The 19,559-nt window shown below is 45.9% G+C and overlaps 3 protein-coding genes across 3 annotated transcripts in view; all 3 read left to right on the forward strand.

Moving 5' to 3' along the window:
* Positions 1–19,559, forward strand: part of LOC147999196 (disks large homolog 5-like) — a 133,021-nt gene that overhangs the window by 37,055 nt on the left and 76,407 nt on the right. The window lies entirely within an intron of this gene.
* LOC147999200 (disks large homolog 5-like) overlaps positions 1–19,559 on the forward strand; it is a 202,808-nt gene that overhangs the window by 26,235 nt on the left and 157,014 nt on the right. The window lies entirely within an intron of this gene.
* Positions 7,584–11,542, forward strand: LOC147999202 (disks large homolog 5-like). The gene is made up of 6 exons (XM_087596284.1): positions 7,584–7,740; positions 8,768–8,927; positions 9,393–9,536; positions 10,170–10,336; positions 11,048–11,153; positions 11,272–11,542. Exons 1-5 carry the CDS (start codon positions 7,614–7,616, stop codon positions 11,110–11,112), a joined length of 663 nt encoding a protein of 220 aa, XP_087452410.1. The 5' UTR covers positions 7,584–7,613; the 3' UTR covers positions 11,113–11,153; positions 11,272–11,542.

Below are 19,559 nucleotides of genomic sequence, written 5' to 3' on the forward strand. Positions count from 1 at the left end.
ATCACCATACTCAGCATTTACATCCTGTTCAGTGCTGCTTCTGGCTGCAGCTGCAGGGCTTAGGAGCCACAGAGCCCTTTAGGCTCCCAGAGCTGAGAGCATTGACCTTTGCCTTGTTTGTGAAAGAGGTGACTGACCCCTGTGCTCAAGGTGGCCTTTCCGTGCCCTTTAACCCATAGCATAGGTCTCTGTGCCATCCTCTCCCTTTGCTGTGGTGTGCACTTCCTGGTACATTTCCGTTAGCTCTTGACATTTCCAGAGCATTGGGTCTTGCAAATTGAATTTGCATGGCACCAGGAATAGACCTGATGGCAGGGTGTAGGACACTCCCTATGGGGACCCTGCCCAGGGGCATAAGCTTACTTTTCCAGTCAACTCCCTGAACAGTGAGCCTTTGTGGGACAAGGTACTTCACGACATGACTTGACCTCTCTGCAGTGCACCCAATCCCTGCTTGGCTCAGATGTCCCCCAGAGAGGTTGTGTGAGTGTCCCCAGTAGAGGCAGCACTCTGTGTGGTGGCATTGACATGGCATCCAGGAAAGTCAAAACCAGAGGGACATGTCGGGCAGTTGGAAGCAGATGTCTGCGTCCATGGAGAGAAGGATGGGCTAGACACTCCTACAGGGGGTGAGCTGAGAAGCACTTCCTTGGCTTTTTCACAGCCGTGTAGGCTGCATGCCATGCTGTGTACCCATGCTGTGCTGAAGCCCCAGACTTTGAGTCTCCCACAGCTGCTGTGTCCTGGGGCCAGGGTAGGATTAAGCAGACTTCAGCAGGAGAAAGGTGAAAACCCTGGTTGCGGGGTTGGGATGGCACAGTCATAAAACTCCTGCACATGAGGCCCCTGACTTAGAGCCGTATAGCAGCTGTGACAAGCCAGCTCTGGTGACACTCATCTGCAATGCCAGGCCATGGGGGGTAGAGGCAGTAGGATCAGTTGTTTAATTATCCTTGGCTACACGGCAAGTTCGACGCCAGCCTGGGCAACTTTGTCTATGAAAATAAGACAAAACTAGGTCTTGACTCTAAGCATCACTGCCTGTACCTGGCACGGTTGCCCCACCCCAGGTAAGAAACCCCTCTGTCCAGAGGCCATAACTGCAGGAGACCCCTGGCCAAGTGTCTATACCGCGCCTTGTTTGACTGGACTGTGCTGAGGACCAACCACACTCTCAACAGGAAGGACATGGGAGAGGCTGTTTCTGTGAGGTCCCAGGCCCTGAGACGGCCAAGAATAAACCCTGTCCTTGGGAAAGCCATGGAGACTAGGAACCCACGGGATCTCTGCAAACACCAGGGCTGGCAGAGGACTCTGATCCTCTACAGCAGCTGCTCTCAATCTGTGGGTTCTACATCAGAGCTCCTGCACACCAGACATTTACACTACAGTTCCTCACAGTAACAAAGTTACACTCATGAAGTAGCTCTCCAATAAGTTTATGTTGGGACGACAACGACATGAGGAACTGAAATAAAGAGTCACAATTTTAGGAACGGTAAGAACCGCCATTATATAGGAACCCAGGCATCTGCACTCGGTGTCTGGAAGTGTGATAGGCTAGACTTCACCCTCAGCGATGCCAGCATGTGGGCACCAAGCCCAGGTTCCACCCCAATGCTTCCTGGATATGTGCAGGCCTGGTTCCATCAAGAAGTAATAAAGGGACCCTTGGCAAAAAAACAGTGGGTACCAAACAGGTCAGCAAAAGACATCCCCTCTTCTGCAACTCCTCTCAGGACGGCTAGTCTTCCCAGGAGGCCCCGGCTATATCAAAACCTTGTCTCACAGTGCTTGCCCATTGGTGTCTTGGCCATTTTCAGATTTGAGGACTTTGAACAAAATAGCTTCCAGCAGATTTGCATCAATGAATCCAACAAGTAGTTGCAGTCCTACTTCACCCAGCACATCTTCAAGCTGGAGCAGGTGAGAGTGGACACCTATTCCCCAGCCCAGCCCAGCCATCACCCTGAATGTCAGCTGTGTCCCTCAGTATCAGCAGGATGGGGCCTGGGCACCATAGGTTCCCCAGGACCTAAAGCTATGTCCTTGAACTCAGTGCCATGCTCAGCCCTTCCAGCCTCTTTCAACCCTTCTGGAAGCTCAACTGCTCCTCTAGCAAGGCAGCAGTGTGCACATTCTGTCACGTCATTTGTGTGTGTCTACAGGAGGTCAGAGCCTGTCCCCTCTGGTCCTTTCTTTTGCTGTATTTGCCTTTCTGAGGAGGCAGCACCCACAGGTATGGGAGGCAACCACATGCATATTCTGCAGCCATGTCTGATTCCTCTGAGGCTCAGTCCCACTTACACACCTACCCTCCAACCTCTACCCTCCATGTCACCCCTGGGGCTCTGTAAACCTTCCTGCTTTCTGTCTTTATATAACTGGTGACACTGCAGCCCTCAGTGGTGTCATACAGTGTTAGTTTGTCTTTGCACTGCCTGGAGGTCTGACTTAGGAGAATGGCTACCATTCTCATTCCTGTTCAAGGATCAGAATCTGAATCCTATGTAAGGCTGAATAATATTCCAGCACATGGCTGGGCCATGTTGAATTCACACAGTCACCTATGGATTTTATGTTTTGGCTTGTAAACACACACATATAAGACTCAAGTGACACCCAAGTGGAGAATTGCTGGAGTCCTCCATGGCTTTCTGAACTGTCTGAGAGACCATCCTGTCCACAGTGTATAGGGCACCATCTACTCATAGCTCACACAGCATGAGAAGATTAGTGAGGGTTAACCTGGCTTCTCTGTCTCCTACTTTCTGCCACACTAGCCCTAGCATCTTTCTGTATTGCAGTGAATGTTTAGAACCCAGGAGGATGGCAGCTTCCTTGCTCAAATATAGCAAGTTCCTCCTTGCCTGCTTTGAGACTGAGTCTCATGCAGCCCAGGCTGGCTTTGATCTCACCATTAGTTATGATGGCCATGAACTCCTGGTTCTCATGCCTCAGACGTCTCTGAGCGCTGGGTGACAGGTATGCACCACTCTTAAGTCCTGCCACTGGGACAAGAGTGAGCAGAGCCAGCTCTGAAGCACACACTTTGCTGGTGTCAGGGATGACTGACTTATGATCCTGTCTTCCTTGCCCATGGCCCTTCTCCTTGGTGCATGCCATCCTTCCTCCCTGTGACTCATGGGGGACACCAAGCCTGAGGATGTCAGGAAGAAGTTTACTTACTTCACTGGGTTGGAGGCTGTTAGGTTCCTGCGTCAATAGGTGCGATTCAAGCTAGAAGGTTTGTGGCATGAGAAACTGGAACAGAACTGGAATGGCAGGAACAATCGTCACCTGGCTCTGAGAAGACCAGGTGGGCAGAAACTCATCGTTGGGCAGGTAGTGAGCTCAAGACCAGGCTGGGCATTGCTCAGCGCATGTGAACAGGTGTGCTTACATGGACATGTGTTTCCCCCACATGGTCACCACTTATCCAGGCACGGTGAATACTCCAAGGAGCTTTTTATGTTTTAACATTGTGTGTGTTTGTGTGTCCATACATACATATACACACATACATTCGTACATAAACACGAATACACGTACCTGAAAACACATGCATATACATGACTATACACATTCATGCTCATGCACAGATATATACACACCTACATGCATACACACATACATACACACACATACACACATACACACATACATGCATACACACATACACATATACATACACACATACACACACATACAATACATATACACACATACAAATACACCTATACACACATATAGACAGACATATACACACATATACATATACACGTATACACATACACGCATACACACATTCATATCCACACGTACATACAGACATATACATATATACTCACATACATGTAAGCACATGAGTGGAAGCCAGAGGACAGCTTGTCCCTTGGTTCTCTCCTTTTTACCACGTGGGTCCTGGGGATTGAGTCAAGCTCATCAGACTTGACAGCAAGCCCCTTTAACTGTAGAGCCCTCTCATTGGCTGCCAGTTGCCTCTTTCCACAAATTCTATCCATGGTGGAATGTTTACAGTTGTTATTCTCATGATTCCTTCAGCAATAGCGCAGACATCATTTACACTGCATTAGGAGTTATAATTCATGTAGATGTCAGGAGAGCTGGAGGCGTGCATGAAGAAGAGAGCCCACTTTCAATGTCATTATGTGGTATTGCCTTAGGCCCTTTTATACACTCCCCTGGCTTTGTCTGAGTATATGTTTGAGGTCTCTCTATGACTGTGCAAAGAAGTAAGAGATAGGGCTGGGCCACAAAATAGGAAAGTACTTGTTCATCCAAAAACAAAAACAAAAAACAAACAAACAAACAAAAATAGCTCTAGGGTTAAATATTGGTGCTAGTACTGAACTACACAGCCAGAAGGTATTTTTCTAAGTAAATAACACAATATTGGGGATGACAATATGATCAAATATCCTACAACATAAGTTTGCAATGTTACCTACATTTTATAAATCAAGTCTGACCACCGTTTTGGTTGTTTCCAATCCTGTCTGAGTGCATCATCACGGGAATCCCAAGGAAAATCAGAAATGGGTTCTTGAAGCTGTTGCACAGGGCCAGTATAGACCTAAATACCACAGAGGAAACCTTGATTCTTATCACAAGGGATCATTCACCATCCCTCTTGTCACATAACTTATGACAAGAGGTCACCTTTCCTAAACTTAGCCTTTTTCCCGAGTGCTGCAGAAGGGAAGACCTGGTGTCAAGGGGTCTGGATTCAAACCACAGGACACTGAATTCATTTAAATAGGTGTAGTTTATTAATGCACACACCAATACAGTTCAACCAGAGCAACAGCTCACAACTGTGTACTGGACATTGCTAGGCCCCGCTCATTGCAAAATCCACATGGGCTGGTGCACAAGTGTTGGAAATGCTTCGGTCTGTGGGCCCTGACTCAGGCCATTTTACACATAATTGTTCCTATTTTCCTTGAATCTATTGGGTCCTATGTGAAGAATACACTTGGGGAACTTGTTAAGATTAACAAACCTCATAACATACAGAACATAACAGGGTATGTGACCAGCACCACACAGTTCAACGTCAGAGTTTTTTGTTCTTTGTTAGTGTTTTTCTTGGCATCCATGATGTGGAGGCGTATTACAGAGCAATAGGAAAGAGCTGGCTGCTGTGTAACAAATTCACTGCTATTAAGGTAGGTATGGGGGCAAGACCTCAGCAATAGCCCTTAAGATCGGAAGGAGATGATGTGTTTAATAACTGAAAGGAGCTGCCTCAGCTGTGTTTCTCTGCCTGCTCAGTGCCCATTCAACATCACTCTGTCCCTGAAGAGGAACTCAAGGTCTGCCCCCAGCTGCCTGTGAGCCAGGAAGAGGCACAGAAAGGCAAGGCCACAGCACTGGTTTCCAATCCCTCAGTAATGCTGGATTTCCAATAATGTACTTGTATACACAAATACACTGTGGTAAGTTGCAATAGATACTAATCATTTCTCACATAGGGCAGCAGTTGATTGCCTACAACTAATTCTATTAAAAAAAAAGAAACCTGGCTCTTGTAGAAATATATAAAGAAATATCTAGGATGGTGGGGGATGAATTCTGCCATGGACTGAACTCGTGGAAGTGGGGTTGGGAGAAAGATGCTGGTTAAATAGCCCACCAGGTTCACATTGTGTCAACTTGATTTAATCTAAGGACAAAGAAGTGGAGTATCTCTGATGGCTTTCTTCTAGTCCCTTTAAAGCATCACTGGGGTTTGAACTCAGAACTTCACACTTCTTGATGGGGCAACTACACTCAAGGAAGCTTAAGACTGTCATAGGCACAGTATTATGCTATATATACAGAGTAGATAATACTAAGATGTTCAGATGTTGATGTCCATTTGTATGCACTCTTAATGTGGACCTAAAAAAAGAGAGATCAAGGTCCTTAAAATAGAAAGATCAGTTCCAGTTGTTTTCTACCATTCCAAACAGAACGACTGGTAGGGAGAGAATGGTAAATAATCGAGAATTCGTAGATGATGCTTTGAATGAAGTGTGGATTTCTGTGCTGGTTTAAAACAGGGTCTCAAGTATCACATGTTGCCCTCTACCTGGCTGGCCAGGATCACCTTGAGCTCAGATAAACCTCCTTTCAGTTTGAAATAATTAGGCTTAAAAGAGTGGCCTCCAAGGACTGTGCACACAGCATTAGCCTTTCACAGTTGAGGTGTGTAACCCACAACTATAGTTTTAGCCATGTTTTTCCATGTCTACCAGCTATTTCAGATTGTTGCTGTTCTATGCCTGACAATCAAGGATGCAGAAAAATAACCTGATACAGAGTAAGGACATGGTGATCACATCTTTGCCTCTTCCGTACATACTGGATGAGGTTTGTTAAAATTCCAATATTGCAAAAAGCTTTATATAGGGCCCATCACATTAAGGGTCACTATGCACTGTTCTATCTAAAATGGCCTAATCAGAACTGACTCCCATATAACACTTCCTGCAATCCTCATATGAGAAGCTTGAGCTTTTAGTTTTGACTTTGTCTTTTCTCGTTCTTTCTTATTTTTTGCTATATAAGTTGAGACAAAGGTAGTTAAGGCCATGAATTTGCCCCCAAAATTTGAACTATGGATGTGATCAATCAGTGTTAGTGGGTGCATTCTATAAAGTATTCATTTTTTACTATTATAAATGTGTTTTACTATGATAAATGTGTTACTACTTTTGTGTTTGGTGTGGTGGCCATTTCCCAGTGTACAGGTGCTGGGACCTTGCTCTATCCACTTAATGATGTTTATAGCCTCATTTTAGACATTTCTGTGCACCCTCTATATCTCTTGTTTATTTTATTTTTCTGATAGAAGCTCATGGTACATCTTACTCAGGCCTGTGATCAGTGCTCCTTTAGCGACATTGGTGCAGAGAGCAGAACCCCACAAGCAGCATGAGGTTCCCTTCACTGGTGTCTCCAATATTGCATTTTCCTCTGCCAACTGGTCTCCACACTTTTCCTAGCACCTTAAAGACTTCAACTCTTTCTCCTAAGGAATTTTCTGGCAATTGTCGATTGCTAAGCACATGACTTCATGAGTGTTCCCCTAATACACACGCATGTTGTAACCTACCATGCAGACTATTTCTTGATGTGATATAAAGCACCTGTACATAATGAGACAGGAGAACTTTTGACTGCATATTCAGGCTGGTGTGAAATCTCAGGAAGGTTTAATGGCTAACATTGGTGAATGAGGACAATTTGAGTTAGGATGAGACATTTTTTGGGAAAGATTTGAAAGGAAACATTCATTTAGATGCATAAGAATTACTAAGGTTTTTATAATCAAGCCTTGAGGAAAATTTGGCTTTGGAAGCAGGAGATGCTCAGTGGCTCTGCCCCAGGAAAGTCTCCTGGAAAGGGCACCTCAGCTTATGCTCAGTACAGGGAGAACATTACCAGGGAGGCAAAGTCTGCTCCCCATGACATCAGCTGTCCCTTCTTGGACATTCTATTGTCTCCTAGAGAGTTCTGGAATCCTCTGTGATGTCACCAGTGTTGTAGTGACGACCAGTGCCCTAGTTTCTCTCAGTCTGAGTCTGGCAGTTACAAGCTAAGACATGTTTTCCCGTCTTCGCAAGCGTTTTGGGAGGGGGAACGTCGATTCTGGAGAGACTAGAGTGAAGGAGTCTGGCCTTTCGTCTCAAAGTAATGATGGACAAAGACAGCACTTCTGGGGAATGTGGAGTAAGTTCTGGGCAGTGTATTTTGAGCTTCCTGCCAGGGTGGCTGCAGGCTTACGCTGACCTTTCTAGCAATGGGCCACAACAACTGGAGCATCTGAAAAGGAATTGAATTTCCATGAATATCACAATTCCTGAAAGTCAGGATTTCATAACTTTAGTTTCCCCATCCCCACTGGGACGATATGGTAAGGCCAATGCTATTATGCTGTGGACTTCTGGTCTTTACTTTTCAGTTCATTTGTTATGTTACATTGATATAATAACCTCATCAGTAGTCATGGAGGGTCCACCTTTTCTGAGTTTAGACAGGGCAGCAATGTATTTCACTATCATTGCTTCTTTAAATACAGTGGGTATCTGACAGTAGTAACAGGGAGAGATTGTGCTCCAGGCAATAACCTTATGTTCTTAGACCTCTGATTTCTTCTAACTGGCAGGGTCATCGTTAGCTTTATATATTAGAGTGTGTGTTACAAACATGTTTCTAAAATACCAAAACTATTTGGATCGTGTAGACCAAGATTCAGCCTGTAACCTATTCGCACTTCTGGGGCATTTGGTATTTCACATAGGGACACTGATAAGTCTGTTGAACATATCCTCCCCGGAAATGCGTTTTAAATCCAAAGTTGTTGGCTTAGAGTATCAGGGTAGGGCATCTGAGTGTCTCCAATCACTCAAGTTTTCTGGATGGTGAATTTATCATCTGAGTTCTGAAGCCACAGGAGTGAGGGTCCTGAAACCAAGCTGTACCCTGTTCAGCTGATGATAATCCTGGAGAAGCCATCTCCGTGGTACATGTAAGCACGTGATGTCCGGCATAGGGAACACCTGGCTGCTTATGTCTCTTGGTATCTATAGAGTAGTGGGAGAACTGAGATCCACTGAGGAGGCATCTTAAGCATAGATCAATCGCCTAGCAGTGACACTGGGTTCCTGGCTTATTCTCCTGTTTAGGCCTCACTGAGGTCTATGAACACTCTATGCATTCTCCCCATGCAGGTTCACTTGTGTTCTTCTACCTACAGACGCTGGGAGAGAAACATCATCCCCTGGCACTGAACTAAGCGAGAATCAGGCCAAGAAGGAAAAGGAGAGGCTGATTAAAGAGCTGCAGCTCATTACCGAGGAGAGAAATGACCTGAGAGATCGCCTGAGGTTTCTGACAGAGAGATCCATGAAGAACAGGTATGAATCGCTCCAAATGCTCTTGTTTCATTCCTGGGTCTGTAAGGTCACCTTCTTATCCTATTAAGGTTTTGGGTTCTAGAAAGCTGTGCCTCCCTAACCACCCTGTGCTAAACCTCACCTCCCATATAATGGAGATTCAGAACCTGACCCTTCCTGAGGAGTGAGATTGAAAATGGACTCATCTGCTTCCATTTATTTTAAAGCAGAACTTGTGGTCTGAATGAAGAATTCAGGGATAAAGTCAGGGAGAGTGAGTTCCCAGTGTGCATTTGCAAAGCCCTTGACAGCTGGTGGCTTTGCAAGATTGTAATTGCAGTGAGTTTATGGTGAGTCTCTGTACTTGCTAGGCAGGTGACTGAGTGCTGGAAGATCCAGGCAGCAGCCTGGGGTAATTTAGGACCCACCCTGAGTTCATATTATCCTAAATGCCGATGTTCATTGTATTCTATCATTTGGGGCCAGGTCACACTTCAGGCCAAATCCATATTATGAAGACCTGGAGAGAATGGAGGAGGCGGTCATGTCAATTCTGCACAACTTAGAGATGGAGAACACTGAGGTCCATGAGAACAACCATAAGCTGAAGAAGGAGATTACCTTCTCTAGGTAAGTCCTGGTCAGAAAGGCTATCACTTGTGGAATGGCCATTTCTGACTTTCTTTGTTCTGGATTGGACGGTCTTCAGCTCTGGTTCTATCTCTTGTGCTATTTACCCATCAGTGTTCCAGGGTCATTAGGACTCAGTTTTCAGTTCCATAAAAGACTGTTCCTCATCCCAGGATTGTCGAGGCATCTTCAAAAGGCTCTAGAGAGAACAGCACTGATTGAAGTCAGCAGAAGTTTATTAGGCTGACCTGGACCTATGGTGTCACACCAGGTTTTACAACACTCAGTGCGTGGACCACATGGTTAGCATGACCTTCTCTTGGTTCTACTGACCTCTTTTGAGGGTGTTGGCCCAGTACTAATTCATGTTGCCCCCATGCATTGGGCTTTCATGGATAGTTGTGGATCCATGTTCTTTCTCAGAGGTGTGGACACTAATTGGTGTCAGGCCAAGCAAACAATTTATTATTCCCCGAATTAACTCTTTATGTTCTGTGCAGCAGCCTTATATGTATCAAGATGCATTTTATTAAGTCTTCATGGGTATCTGGGACCTGGTAGAGTTAGTGGGACTTGGGAGTAGGAATGGGAGAAAGGGCCAGCATGATCTTACTATGCAGACTGTATTTCCAGAAACCTGCTCAGCCAGCTCCTGATGGAGAACACATGTAGGAAGAAGTTGGTCCCACTGAAGCAGGAGAGCAAGGAGGTACATCTTGATTGTGCACTGAACCAGAAATATTTGGTTGACTTTAACAAGAAAGATAAAGACCATCAACGGACAGAACCAGCATTATCAGGTAGGGACCTGTTAGCTTAACAATATCTGATAAAATTTGCCAATTTGATACATCTTTGCTTCTCTTACCACCTTTCTAATTTACACTCACAACCAGCCAACCACCTCATGTAATGGAATTGTTCATTGCTCTGCCTATGCACAAGTATTCTGGGAAGTTAACCACTTTTCAGAAACTGAATTATTGTGCAAGCATATTTTGCTGCTCGTTTTGAAGCTGCAGTCTAGAAATGGTGACAGATGAATAACATATCATATTATTGCATATCCATGTGATACATTGGATCCTATGTAGAGTTTTGAACAAGTTCTTCGTTCTTTGACAAATGACACTCTGTGGTCATGTGATCTCTTGTGTAGGACGCACCTTTGGGATAAGAACCAAGTGCAAATGTCAAATTAGTACTTGTCATTGGCTTTATCCTTGGTGACATATGGACATCTCCTTTCTTCCTGCAACCTGATGAGGTCTCTTGCCATTGCCCTGTTCTTGTTTTGCACTGGTATAAGTCTGGGTCCCATATTGTCAGCCCACATTACTGTGAGGCTCTCTGGAGATTTTGCCCTGCCCACAGAGTTAGCAACAATGATATCACTTAAAATGTCCATGTCGACTGTCCAATAGAACTGAGGTGGTAGAAGGCAGCATTCTGACAGCTGGCTTGCATTTCCCCACCAAATCAGTGTCTGAAAAACTGCCTTCCTCTCCCAGGTCTCAGAAAGTGCAAGAGAGCTGGAATTGGACACACAGCAGTAAGAGAGCTTCCTGAAGAATAAGTTGCTTTCTCAGGAGTCCCTGATGACCAACATCCTGAATGGTAACAACATTTTTTGGATGAGTATTCATCCTCTGAGTTAATTTGTCATTTCTTAGAGACGCTAAATTTATATACCACTAAGCCAGCCTGACTGATTGAAGTCTTACTTTCTTCTCAGAAAACAGCACTTGAGAGACAACTTGGGGGACCGCCTTTCATTATGTGGGCTAGAGGAGAAACAGCAATACATCTGTGCTTCTAAATGTTCCTTAAGAATATGCTTTTAGAAATATTTTTGTTATGATTTTAATTGAAGTTTTCTTTTTGTTGTTTCATATTTATATGTTCTTGTTACTATTTTTACTTTCAAATATTTTTAAATATTTTTATTCATTTTAATCCTGTTTTGTTGTAAAAATGTATTTGTTATGAATAAAAATTGAATTCTATCTCTTGACTCTTAAGACCATCATTCTTACTCAAGGGTTCTGTCCCCTCCTGTGGACTTAGAACTGACAGCTACACATGGATCTCTGCATGTTCCATGGATCCTGGGCTAATAAGTGAATTCAAAGTCACCAAGGGGTACTCAGTGTGACAGTGTCTTTTGTGTGGAGAATGTGGCTGTTCCTCGGACACACACTTTATGATGTAATCACTGACACACTTTACCCAATTGTTAGGGTCCATGTGGTTCTTCTGAGAGAGCAGCAGGTGCTCTACCCTGTGAGTCATCACCACATCTCCTGCAGGTGGCTTTTGTTATTCCACATGAGGTGCTGTATTAGGTGGACAGGATCACCTATGATTAAATAGAGAGATCTCAGGAGATGTGTGTTCACAGGGAACTTACTGAGCTGTGCGTGCTCAACGTGTTAGGTTGCCGGGCATCCCTACAGGGCTCTGGTGTCCCCACTGCTCATTGTGGGTCAGGATCGTCCTCCAGCATCACTTAGTGTCCATATTAGAGCAGATCATTCACCTGTTATCAATGATGACCATATGTATTCTGCACATCTGATAAAATACAGAATAGAAACTAGCTTCTTGTAGGCCAGCTTGGCATAATCAGTTTTTTGATTGTTAGCAAGAAAATTATTGTAATCTAAGCAGTTTAGGAAGGAACCTCAAGAGCATCCATAGTGAATGCTGCCTATAGCTGTGAACACAGGTTTCTTTTGGAGAGCAAGCCTGTGCAAGCCCAACCGAGGTGGGACAGTTCAAGCTACCCTTTTTCCATGGCCAATCTGGGATCGTATTGAGAATGTATTTTTTCCAGGTGACTGATTTCCAATTTGTGGAATTCATCTAACTTGCTGAGAGTGCAGGTGACTCAGAGAGTTAAAGTACAGAAGAACCAATCCAGTATGTCCACAAAAGCTTGCTGTCACCCCAGGGCTTTTAGAAGCTCAGCAGCTAGAGAAGCAATGTAGTATTTGGTTATTCTCATGCTTAGGTCTAGTCATTCACTATAAGCTGACCATGACACAAAAAGTGTCATCTGTGTCAAAACTAGTTGTAACTAGATTTACACCACACTATCACATCACTACCGTATTTGAGGTTCTCAGTTACTATCTAAGAACCTGGAAGAGGCCTGGGTCTTGCTACACAAACTCATAATTTATGTCTTCATGACACTGTGTGCTTTGTTCTGTTGATGCTACCATTGGCATACAATACCTTGGATACTTTGTGCTGACATCTGTGACATGAGACAATAGTTCATGTCATCCTATCCTGAATAAAATGTCCTTAGAGTACAGTGTAGTGGGAGGGGCCTTCTTTTCCTGTGAGATAGCAAAACATTTCCAGTCTTCAGTCAAGTCTGACAGCCATTGTCCAGTACCTGTCTTGAGTTGTCCACATTTTCAGCTAAGAGTCTTCATCCAGGCTGCTCTATAATTCTGTAGAAGATTAATAGGGTTCCAGCCCTAGGATTTAATTCAGTGTGACTGCACTTGCCAAACATGCTCAAAGCCCTGAGATCCACCCTAGCCCTCTGTGCTTTAGAGAAAGAAAATAAAGAACCACATTGCAGTTGAAGTTTCTCATCCAACAAAAGGAGAGCCTGCATAGGGCCTTTAAGTAACTCTAAACCCCAGCTTCTGCCCACAACTCCCTCCATCAATTCCATGATTGGTGTGTTTTCACTACTACTCACTTTCTTCTGTGTGCAAAGAATGTGCACCATGTCAGTAAGTGTGTGTGTATGTGTGTGTTTGTGTGTGTGTGTGTGTGTGTGTGTGTGTGTGTGTAGTCCCTAGTGAAAACTGTCGAGATACATGCAGACTCATGCTACTACTGTCCCATGGCACCTTGCAGGGAACCCTGAAATGGTGGCTACTTTAATACAGTCTAAACCGGGTGTGCATGGTTTCTGTAAGGTCACCACTACAGAGAGCAGGAAAAGCTTCAGTAGTCACATGGATGTGATCAATCAGTGTTAGTCATGCCCTTCCAGCATGGTAGACTGCAGGTTGTCTGTCCCCAGCACTTTGCTCTCTTGTGCCCAAACAATGCCAAGGTCAGGGCCGTTGAGCCGTGAGGCAGAGGCTCACCACCCTCAGTGCTGCCTAAGACCCCTAAGACTGTCTCTTTTGGGTGTGTGCGTGCTGGACACTCATGGATCCTGAGATCTCCGCAGCTGAGGTGAAACAGTACCGGAGCCATTGCAATGTGGGCACACATTTGGTTTTGAAGCTGGGCCACTCTTTGACTTTTATTGAGTGGAGAGACAACTGTTGGCTGAGCCTTTGGTGAACCGGATGGCCCCTGGCCACGTCAGCAGTCAGCAGTATCAAAGCTGAGCAACCAGTGTTTTATGTTTCATTTTGTCATCGCTGGTCAGTGTTCTGATGCCACAGCACATGGCTGGTCTCAGTCTCCCCATGTGGCCACAATCCCTAATTGATATTGCCTCCACTTCCCAAGTGCCACTGGGATTTCTGTAGAACCCCTAAGGCAGCAGCAAGCAGGAGCTCCTGACTATTCCCTCCCTGCTCTCTGGATCTGCAAGTCGTTCTGTGTACATATGGCTATTCCCTCATATACTCTTGATGCCATGATACCTTAATAAACACTTGAATCATGCCCTGATGGCCAGTTTTTAACTGCTACCTGACACCATCTATAATCGCCTGGGAAATGAGGGACAGTCTGGATCAGACTGGCCTTTGAGCATGACTATGCGTGACTGTCTTCGTTGCTGTGGGAGATGCCAGGCAACCTCTTTTCTGATCCTAGAGTCCCTATACCCAGCCACTTGTCCCCTCTACAGCCATACCCTACTTCTGCTCCTAGGCACTGTCTTGGACTTCCTTCCCTCAGGTGGCTTCTCTCCTTTGGTTGCTACAGAAACCTGTTATGAGGAAAGGAACAGGGAGTTAAGAGTTCAAAGCCATCTTCCCACTGATGTTCTTTCTCAGAGGTCAGTGGGACACTTAAAGAGTTTTGTGTATACATTTTATTAAGCAAGGGACAATCATGCATCAGACACAGGAAACTAACAGCACATCTACTGGACCTCCTTCAACACCTGGGCATCTCTTATGGCCTGTGCTTCTGTGTGCTGAAACCTGGGGACCAACTTCCTGTGGGGTTTCTCAGGGTGACTATGCACATTACTACACTGGCGTAAATCCTCAAAACTCACAAACATCAACAGGACTGCCACAGGAACGGTTCTACATCAACAGATACCACAGATCAGCAAGCAGAAGCATGGGAGGGTGGTGCTGTGGCTCACACACTTCTCTTTCCTCACTAGGGCAGGTGACCCGCTGAAGAAAACAAGGGGGCAGCAGGATAGAACAGGAAAACTACAACCCAGTCCTTGCATTAAACACCCAAGCACATTTAGACTAGAAGAGAGAAGTTTGCCAAGAATGAGGGCCACTTTGGACATCCATCATCAATAGCCCTGGCTGTCTAGGCCAGCATCAGATCCAGCAGTCTCCAGGCAGCTTTCCGCCAGGCCCTCAAGGGTGCTAAGAGCATTAACCATGAAAAATAGAACAAGATCTCTGCCTCTTGCCTGACTGACAGCCAAGCATGTGTATGCCCTGGCTATGCTCATGCTGGGACCCCTTCTAGATATTAAGATATAGAGACCTGATAGTTGATTAGGACCCTGTTCGAAAAGGAAGACACCGGATATTTCCCTCTGGCATCCATATGTGCATGCATGGTTGTACAAGCTGGTAGAATCTCTCTCTCTCTCTCTCTCTCTCTCTCTCTCTCTCTCTCTCTCTCTCTCTCTCTCTCTCTGAAAGTTTTGAAGCACAGCAGAAGAATCTCTGGGACTCTAAGCCTGAGCAACCTCATCTGTGAGCCACAGCTTCTGTGTGAGAGCTCCTTTGTGTGAGAGGGGTAGGGTGACTGAGGAAGTTTGCTGGTGTCCATCCCTGGCCTGCATGTGCATGCATACAGAGACATGGACACATGCACATGCTGAGTACCCCTCATCCAATCCTGAAATCTGAAAACATTGAATTTCAAATCCAGGCATTCTCCTAACCTACACCTTCCCTCAGGAATTGGAGATGAGGCCTTGCAAGAATCCTCAACCAGTGAGACTGGCCCAGACCTTCTGAGATCCATTCTGCCCCAGGAGAACACAGCAGGTGGTATCAGGACAACACAGAAACTCAAGACTCCAGCCTGATGCAGGGACCGCCTGCTGGGTTAGAAGACTCAGCATCAGGTTCCTGAAGGAAAACATCACCTCTGAACACACAGGGTCGCTGTGGCTATGCCTTCAAGGCATCTTCAGCAGCAGCTTAAATGGACTAGGTATGACTATGGGAATCTGCCTGCAGGGTGATGTGAGAATCCTTTTGCTCAGGCTTGATCGCTAGATGTTGCCACAGAAAACCTTGAACTCTTCTTGGAGTACAGTCCAGGCAGAGCCTGAACACAAAACATTCTGATTATGAACTGAGTTTAACAGATAATCCGGATCCTGAAGGCCACAGGCCCAAAGGTCTGCACTGTAGGGGTGAGGCATCACTGCAGGGATGACCACACAGTGCAGGGGTGAGGAGTCACTGCAGGGATGACCACACATTGCAGGGGTGAGGAGTCACTGCAGGGATGACCACACAGTGCAGGGGTGAGGTGTCACTGCGGGGATGACCACACACTGCAGGGGTGAGGTGTCACTGCAGGGATGACCACACACTGCAGGGGTGAGGTATCACTGCAGGGATGACCACACACTGCAGGGGTGAGATGTCACTGTGGGGATGACCACACACTGCAGGGGTGAGATGTCACTGCGGGGATGACCACACACTGCAGGGGTGAGGTGTCACTGCGAGGATGACCACACAGTGCAGGGGTGAGGTGTCACTGCAGGGATGACCACACACTGCAGGGGTGAGGTGTCACTGCGGGGATGACCACACACTGCAGTGGTGAGGTGTCACTGCAGGGATGACCACACACTGCAGGGGTGAGGTGTCACTGCGGGGATGACCACACACTGCAGGGGTGAGGTGTCACTGCGGGGATGACCACACAATGCAGGGGTGAGGTGTCACTGCGGGGATGACCAGCAGTATCCCAGCCTTGGCCTGGGAATAGCCATTGACACCCACACTTTCTGGGGCAACATTGTCTCCTGAGGATAGAGTCAGGCCAGGAGCAGCAACTGATGTTCACGAGGGACAAACTTTCTTCACCTCCTGCCCATGCTGGCCCTAGGATCTGGGCTTTTTTGGTGACATGAGTGCTGAGCCTCCCAGGTAGATGGGTTTTCAGGGGTCAGGTGGTGATTGTCACCAAAGATATCCATAAGGATAAGTCATACTGTACTAATTCCCATATTAGATCCCTTCTCACAGGTCACAGAGGCCATAGTGGGTCCTAAATGTGGAGTCAGGTTCCTGTGCACTTTTGAGGAGACTGGTCAGACATTTAGGCTTCGTGATATTTTGTTGGCATTATTTTGGGGGGTATTTTATTTTTACTGTTGGGGCCAAACCTGGGGCTGCCATGTGGAGGGAAAAGCTTTGCCAAAGCTGTAGATCATCCCTAATAATAAACTCCTGAATTCTCCCAATCCTGGAACTATCTAGGTCCCTCACATGATGCAACCTTTGGGGCATTCCTCACATAGAATCATGGGGTGGACTGCATCCCAAAGCGAGACAGTGGGAAAAATTCCCCAGTGTCTCCCTGTGGCTGTGACGATGGGAGTGCTGACCAGTGGAATGCAGGCCCCATGTGAAAGCCTTTTGGTTTCTACTTGAGTGGAATCTTCACCATGCCTTTTTTTTTTTCTAGAAACACAGGTTGCCCTGGAACTTACAGTCTTCCATCACCCTGACTCAGTTTCCCATGACTGGGATCATAGGCTTAAATTACTATGCCCATTTTTCTTTTTTGTATTTATAAATCTGCTAAAAAGCCAGAAGGATCCAGAATGTAAAATGGTGCGGTCCAAGGCATTTCCAACAGGGGATTCTTGACCTAGGAGTATCCAGACCAGTGTTTATTGTGTGGCTACTTCATTCCCATAACAGCTTATATTTGACAAAGAATTCCAAGTTGTGATATCACTGGGCAGCAGGTGATATCCCATACAGCAGGACTGACTCAGGTTGTAATTAAGGCTGGAGAAACTTACTAGGACCCTGGTAATCCTACCACCCTGGGGCCTTTAGATAGCCTTAATCTGATCTTCCCCCCTGTGCTATTAATCAATTGCTCTTGAAGGTAGATTTGAATTTACAGTCACTGTGAGGCAGGAGAATTAGGACCCTACAGTCACTCTGGGCTCCATAGGAAGAGCCTGTTTCAATAGTAAAAGAGGTCACCTGTGAGTTCTTACTGTCTTCCCTGAGGCCTTACTGCTGGAGTTAGACTAGCTGTCTCACCAATTGAAGTAGAGGGCAGAATGCTGGTGCCTTCTATAGTGAGGACTAGTGACAGATGGTCTATGGAAATTCTAGAAAGGTCTACAAGTATTTATGTCCTGTGCATGGGAACTGCTGGCTTCCCTGTGTCCTTTGCCTTTATTTTGCAGTCCATGGGGCACCTGGAAATGTCCCCAAACCAGGCTGTACACAGGGCCTGTCCCGTGACTCTCACTTGCACTCAGAGCCTGCCTGATAGTCATAGGTCTGACAGAGTCCTGACACCTGCAGAGACCACTATAAGGGACCCTGCAATCCCCACACTGCCCATCAGTGTCTATAATGTCCCTATACGACACTGAGACGGTCTAAGCTCCTTCCAATCTTTATGCTGCATCAGAATCTGACCATGGCTACTTTTGCTCCTCTCATACCCACACTAGAAGCCCTGTACCCACACTAGTCCCAGCTGGCCTGTTGCCTACTGACATCTCATGGACTCTGCCCCAATATTCCCTCTTTGCCTGGGTCCCTGCAACTGTGTCCAGTTCTGCCTGCTTCCCTGCCTCCCCTCTTCCATTTTCCAAATGGCCACATTGACACATGGGTTTCTGAATCTCCCACTCCTCGGATGCTGGGAACAGGTTCATTCTTTGCTGTTTGAATGGTTGTCCTAACACTGGAGGACCTTGCTTCAAGTAGTGGCAGTCAAACCTGGTGCTGATCGTGTCAGATCTGTCCAGGCTGTCTGTGTGACTGTGGAATGCGCCTCTGTTTTGGCTGAGTGTTATTTACCTCCCTCATGGCCATGTGATAACCAGACCATGAGCATGTTCATTGTTAGGAAAGAAGGGTGTGGAGGACATATGCTCCTCACCCTAGCATTAGTGGAAAAAAGACATAGGTAGATGCTGCATTCTAGACCATCCTGGGCTATAGAAACTCTGCCTCGAAGAATGCAGGTGGAGCAGGGCTGGGGTTCAGTTGGTTGCCTAGCAGCCTACCACATTGAGCAGGCACTGCTCAACCACCTGTACATACACATCTCCTGAGATCTCTCTCCTAAATGGGAGGTGATCGTGTCCACCTAGTACAGCACATGCCCTGGAAGGACAAAAGCTACCTACAGGAGCTGTGGTGATGACTCCCAGGTTAGAGCATCTGCTGCTCTCTCAGAAGAGCCACATGGTCCCTAACAATCATCTACAATGGGGAATGCTATTCCCTCTTTTGGATCATGAGGGAAATGCACTCAGGAGTGGACCAGACATGCATTTGAAAAAAAAAGATCCATTGAGTTAAATGATAAAAATAAATATAATCAGCAACAATAAAAAACACAGCATATGAATGATCAAGTGAAACAGCACCTATAAAAACCTATTTCCCAAAATGACGTTGATGGTCATTATCTTTGTGGTTTAATACTAATGCTGTATTGTAAGAAAAACTGAGGCACATGGTTCTCGATTAGGATTATTCTATAATCCTTTGTGAAAGTTGTCATTTTTTCTGCAGCTCTACAGGCATGAGTGTGTGTTACTCAATATCTGGTGCACACAGTCAATAAGGAATGTGTGTTGTAGACTGATATAGACTAGGATGA

Source organism: Rattus norvegicus, chromosome 19 (assembly GCF_021556685.1).
Source record: "Rattus norvegicus strain SHRSP/BbbUtx chromosome 19, alternate assembly SHRSP_T2T, whole genome shotgun sequence".
Classification (NCBI taxonomy): domain Eukaryota; kingdom Metazoa; phylum Chordata; class Mammalia; order Rodentia; family Muridae; genus Rattus; species Rattus norvegicus.

What these genes read in the sequence shown, in the direction of transcription:
- LOC147999202 (XM_087596284.1), top strand. Translation starts at nt 7,614, where the DNA reads ATGTTTTCCCGTCTTCGCAAGCGTTTTGGGAGGGGGAACGTCGATTCT. An exon ending in GCACTTCTGGGGAATGTGGA is followed by an intron (nt 7,741 to 8,767) that starts GTAAGTTCTGGG and finishes TTCTACCTACAG; the next exon opens with ACGCTGGGAGAGAAACATCA. An exon ending in GAGAGATCCATGAAGAACAG is followed by an intron (nt 8,928 to 9,392) that starts GTATGAATCGCT and finishes ATTTGGGGCCAG; the next exon opens with GTCACACTTCAGGCCAAATC.